This window comes from Dendrobates tinctorius, unplaced genomic scaffold (assembly GCF_039654945.1).
Source record: "Dendrobates tinctorius isolate UK_male_01 unplaced genomic scaffold, ASM3965494v1 ptg000059l, whole genome shotgun sequence".
NCBI lineage: Eukaryota > Metazoa > Chordata > Amphibia > Anura > Dendrobatidae > Dendrobates > Dendrobates tinctorius.
In genome coordinates, this window is record NW_027361727.1 from 1,210,444 (window position 1) to 1,215,724 (window position 5,281).

General features: G+C 47.5%; 1 protein-coding gene across 1 annotated transcript; it reads left to right on the forward strand.

Moving 5' to 3' along the window:
* The first annotated feature begins 1,869 nt into the window (after positions 1-1,869).
* On the forward strand, positions 1,870-5,015 carry NDUFB7 (NADH:ubiquinone oxidoreductase subunit B7). The gene is made up of 3 exons (XM_073578275.1): positions 1,870-2,026; positions 3,746-3,914; positions 4,852-5,015. The coding sequence occupies exons 1-3, from the start codon at positions 1,936-1,938 to the stop codon at positions 4,934-4,936; spliced, it is 345 nt and encodes a 114-aa protein (XP_073434376.1). The 5' UTR covers positions 1,870-1,935; the 3' UTR covers positions 4,937-5,015.
* The last annotated feature ends 266 nt before the right edge of the window (positions 5,016-5,281 follow it).

Consider the following 5,281-nt stretch of genomic DNA (forward strand, 5'->3'; position numbering starts at 1 on the left):
GTTACACCACACTGACGATACGGGGCTTGCTGGTTACACCACACTGACGGTACAGGGCTCGGAGGTTACAACACACTGACGGTACGGAGCTCGGTGGTTACACCGCACTGATGGCACGGGGCTCGGTGGTTACACCGTACAGACAGCACAGGGCTCGGAGGATACACCGCACAGATAGCACAGGGCTCGGAGGATACACCACACTGACGGTACGGGGCTCGGAGGTTACAACACACTGACGGTACGGGGCTCGGTGGTTACACCTCACTGACGATACGGGGCTTGCTGGTTACACCACACTGACGGTACAGGGCTCGGAGGTTACAACACACTGACGGTACTGGGCTTGGTGGTTACACCGTACAGACGGCACAGGGCTCGGAGGATACACTGCACAGATAGCACAGGGCTCAGAGGATACACCACACTGACGGTACGGGGCTCGGAGGATACACCACACTGACGGTACGGGGCTCGGAGGTTACACCACACTGACGATACGGGGCTTGCTGGTTACACCACACTGACGGTACAGGGCTCGGAGGTTACAACACACTGACGGTACGGGGCTCGGTGGTTACACCGCACTGACGGCACGGGGCTCGGTGGTTACGCCGTACAGACGGCACAGGGCTCGGAGCATACACCGCACAGATAGCACAGGGCTCGGAGGACGGTACGGGGCTCGGAGGTTACAACACACTGACGGTACGGGGCTCGGTGGTTACACCGCACAGACGGCACGGGGCTCGGTGGTTACACCGCACAGACGGCACGGGGCTCGGTGGTTACACCGCACTGACGGCACGGGGCTCGGTGGTTACACCGCACTGACGGCACGGGTCTCGGTGGTTACACCGCACAGACGGCACGGGGCTCGGTGGTTACACCGCACAGACGGCACGGGGCTCGGTGGTTACACCGCACAGACGGCACGGGGCTCGGTGGTTACACCGCACAGACGGCACGGGGCTCGGTGGTTACACCGCACAGACGGCACGGGGCTCGGTGGTTACACCGCACAGACGGCACGGGGCTCGGTGGTTACACCGCACAGACGGCACGGGGCTCGGTGGTTACACCGCACAGACGGCACGGGGCTCGGTGGTTACACCGCACAGACGGCACGGGGCTCGGTGGTTACACCGCACAGACGGCACGGGACTTGTATTATTTTTCCCGTACATGGAAAAAGTGAACGTTGTCAGTCATAAATACAACTTGTCCCACACGTAATAAAGCCGGTGTGTGAACAAAAAAATAGAAAAAATGATGGCTGTGGGAAAAGAAGGAAAGGAAAAATTGAAAAAAGGATAAATTGAAAGAGCAAAAAGGAGAATTAGATGTGGTGGAAAGGGGTAAAGGGCTTTCTGTGGAATCTTCACAAGAAATAATTATTCAGTATTCTTATCAGCGGCACTGTGTGCGGGGCAAAAAACTAATGTGGGAAATGAGGAAAAAGGAGCCTGAGCCAAAAATGTGAATAAAATGTATGTAGTGGTTTCCTGTGTGGCCGGACAACACAATGGCTGCTCACAGCTCATCAGGATGTGACGAGAATCATTTTACCACACAAAAACATTTCGAACCTGCACATATACACTGCCCACCAGACGTGCCGCTGCAGGGTCTCCAGCTAACCTACAGCATCACTCTATCCCACATTTGGAACTCTATTATCGAGTAACGCTATGATATGACGTCAAGACGCACGTAGCACCGCTTACCCGCTACCATGTCTGCAGGACACCGCATTGACTTTACCCCGGCGGCCATGTTTTCGGAGACTAAATATAATTACTCTCTACGGATAATGTCTTCTCCAAAATGAGTTCTTAACAGGAGTCAAAAATATAGCATTACACAAATGGACGTGAAAAAAAAAAGTGACGTCTATCTTGTAGCTGCGGAGGTGACCCTCGGGCGGCCGCAAAGATGGGTGGTAATATGACGAGGAGCTTACGGGGGGATCCGGACCCCAAGACTATGCCGGCCAGTCCTGTGGGGGATCCGTTCGAGGAGAGGGGTACGTGGGTGTCACTGCTGGGGGCAAGAATGATGTGTTCTGCATGCGAGAGCAGTGCTCAGTGTACGCAGCCCCTGTGCGGAGCAGTGGCCCGGCTGTGCTGCAGGTCTGGGGTAAACTGTTGTGTTTTGGGTTGTGATGTTCCGTTTTGTGCCCTTTTTTCTCGTTCTCCTCTGCGCCGCTCTCCGTCTCAATATGGCGGCTGCCTGACAGCGTGTCCAGAATAGTCAGCATGCAATAATCGGACGACACTCCTGATCCGATTTCTTTCTCTGATCACAGTGTGGGGTAGATATATTCAGCTTTCTGCACTGTCTGGATAAAAAATAATTTGCTTTTGTATCGCTATGTTGTGAAAGTCGTACGTTCAACGCTTTTCCGCCAGCGGAGCTGTGTGACAGCTTATCTTGTAGTTTACGTTGGTACAGCCCCAGAAGAAACTTGCGGCGAAACGCGCGTCGGGGTGAGGGGGGGGACACCTGGAGCACATTACTCCTCTGCAGGTAATATTACCTTATGGTCACCTTTCTTGCAACCCCTACCGATGGGCACAGGATCCATAGACTTGAATCAGGGTGGGCTCTGTATCCTTATTCCAACAGGGTGTGCTCTTGTTATACCGCATTCGAGGGGACTGCACAGTTATTTGCTGCACCTTGTTTATGCTGTATTCACATTCATGTTATTCTGGTGATTTAGCTGCTGACCCTGTGGATTGGCCAATGTGTGAGGAGCTATTTTGAAGTAGTCTAATTGCACATATTGATGTTTGTACGTACTGTGGCGGTGCATTTACTATAGGAGGTCACTGGATCTGTAATTACCCTGCGCAGCTGTCCACTACGTATCTCATGTGACCTCAATCTTCTGCTCCCTCCTGGCATTTAGTGCTCGGCGTCCCCTTAACGGCATTTCTGCCATTTTATATGTGATTTTTAATATTGTCTAATAAAATTACTTATTTTATCTTTAATACCTTGGGATCTCTTCCTTGTCCTGTATTTTTCGTTAGTACTGTTGTGTGGTATGTGCAACTTTTTGATAACTTTTTATTACACTTTTTTGGGAGGTGGATTCAGCAAAACAGCACAATTGCAGATTGTACACTGTTTGTAAACGCCGTGAGGAATAGCTGACACGTTCCCTTTAATCTGCGGGCCAACGTGATTGATTACGGTGACACAATTTATATTGTTTTGCTTTTTTGTTTATTTTACTAAATTACTTTTTACAGCATTCTTCTTTTGTTTTTTTTTATTTTTTTTGCATAATTTCCCAAGAGCCGCACTTTTTTTTGAGGTTGTTGTTTGCAGCGCTGTACGATGGGAGTTTCGTTTTATTTCTGCAGAATGAACTTCAGTTTTTATTGGCACCATTTTAACGGTGCATTCAATTTTTTTTTAATCACTGTTGTGTAAAGCAGGATAAACTGAAAAAGCAACCCTGGCATATATATATATATATTTTAATTTTTTTCATGGCATGTAATGAGTTAAACACCCGAGATTGCACATGGCTGCCGTTCTGTTAAGTTGAATTGGGTGTCCAGCTATACGTAACTGCAGGCTCCTGCCAACGGCATGGGCACAGCTCCGGTCCCCGCCACTTCACCACCACATGCATGCAGGGTGTGAAGGGTTAATGTTGCGCTTATATACATCTATGATGTGATTCTGTTCTGTGTTTGAGAATTTCACCTTTGGCTTCTTTGTCTCTTAGTGATGGTGGCCACCCAGGAGCAGATGAACCTGGCACAGCTGCCCTTGAAGCAGAGGGACTACTGCGCCCATCATCTCATCGCATTCATGAAGTGTAAGAGAGACATGTGGCCAAACATATTTGGGTGCAAACACGAGCGCCATGAATGGGAATACTGCCAGCACGAAGAGTGAGTATTGTCCCACCGTTACCCTACTACCTCTAGGTCTATATCACACCACGCTTTGGTAATGTTTTACAGTCTTATAATATAGAAACGTAACACAATAAAAGGATGCATTTTAAAGCAAGCATTTCCGTTTTTTGGGGGGTTAATCTGCAGGTAAGTAGCATTCAGATCCTGTGCAGACGCTTACTGGAGCAGCAGATAAAAGGAGAAAATGAAGATATATTCTCTCTCTAAAGCCCCTCACTTCCAATCATCGGGGGGATACAGGGAGCATCTACAGTCACCAATCACTGTACAGTGAGCACTGCTGTATTCACTCCCTGGCACTTTGATTGACGGCTTTTCTGCAGCTTGTGTGCAGCTATCAAGCAGTGTGTCGGGAAGTGATTACAGCTCATCGATTGTATAGTGAGCGGTGACTGGAACTGCTCCCTGCACTGCCTCTATGACAGGGAATGTCCTTGAGTCAGTTGGGTGAAAGGTCCTTCAGCTGCTCAGGACCTGCAGCCTCCATGCAGGTTTCTATATCTTCCTCTCCTGCTCTGCACCAATCACATTGATCGGTTTAGGACAGGATGAGAGGGAGCAATTCTCTCTGTAATCAGGAAGGACTATAAGACACACTCACTTTGTAGCAAGATTTGTTATCTTGCTAAAAAGTGCATCTTATAGTCCGAAAAAATCTATATATATTTTTTAAATTGTTAAAATGTAAATAAGACAACTCCATTCCCAGCTTTTTAACCCCTCATTAGTGACCGCAGTTTCTAAACGGTTGGACAACAGGCATGGGCTCTTTGTGTCATCTTGTCTCCCTGACACTTCTCTATTCTCTGTATTTTCTACAGTCTTCAATGATCTTTTCGATCTCTTCATTTTCGGATTATGGACATTTTTCTCTGTAATGTTTTTTTTCTTTTCTTCTTTTATCTTCTAGTTATGTCCAGCGCATGAAGCAATACGAGAGAGAACGGCGACTGTTGCAAAGAGCAAAGCGCAGACAGGAGAGCCTGGCGGCGTGAACACCATTTTCTCGCAATCTTCAGAAGGAGGATTATTATTATTGTAAATTCTTTAAAATAAAGATGTCTGTCGGCGTGAGATTACGTGTGCATCCGACATTACATGGGAATCCTTTTGAGTATGTAATGTAGCTGTTCTATGCATGTGAGCAGCAGACAGTGGGTATCAGAAATAGATGAGGACAAATGAAAAGATAAAAACAATATATAAAGCATAATGATATTAAACATTTGTGAACTGCCTTAAAAAGGTTACTGTTACTTCAAAGAACATTGTATAAATCAGTCGTAGAAGTGAACATAAGAAACGTAACATATCTTTATTTAAAAAAAAAACTTCTTCTT

Bases quoted from the DNA above. Each gene is read 5' to 3' on its own strand.
- NDUFB7 (XM_073578275.1), top strand. From the start codon at position 1,936: ATGGGTGGTAATATGACGAGGAGCTTACGGGGGGATCCGGACCCCAAG. The intron at 2,027-3,745 runs GTACGTGGGTGT...TTTGTCTCTTAG, and splicing joins GGATCCGTTCGAGGAGAGGG to TGATGGTGGCCACCCAGGAG. The intron at 3,915-4,851 runs GTGAGTATTGTC...TTTATCTTCTAG, and splicing joins GAATACTGCCAGCACGAAGA to TTATGTCCAGCGCATGAAGC.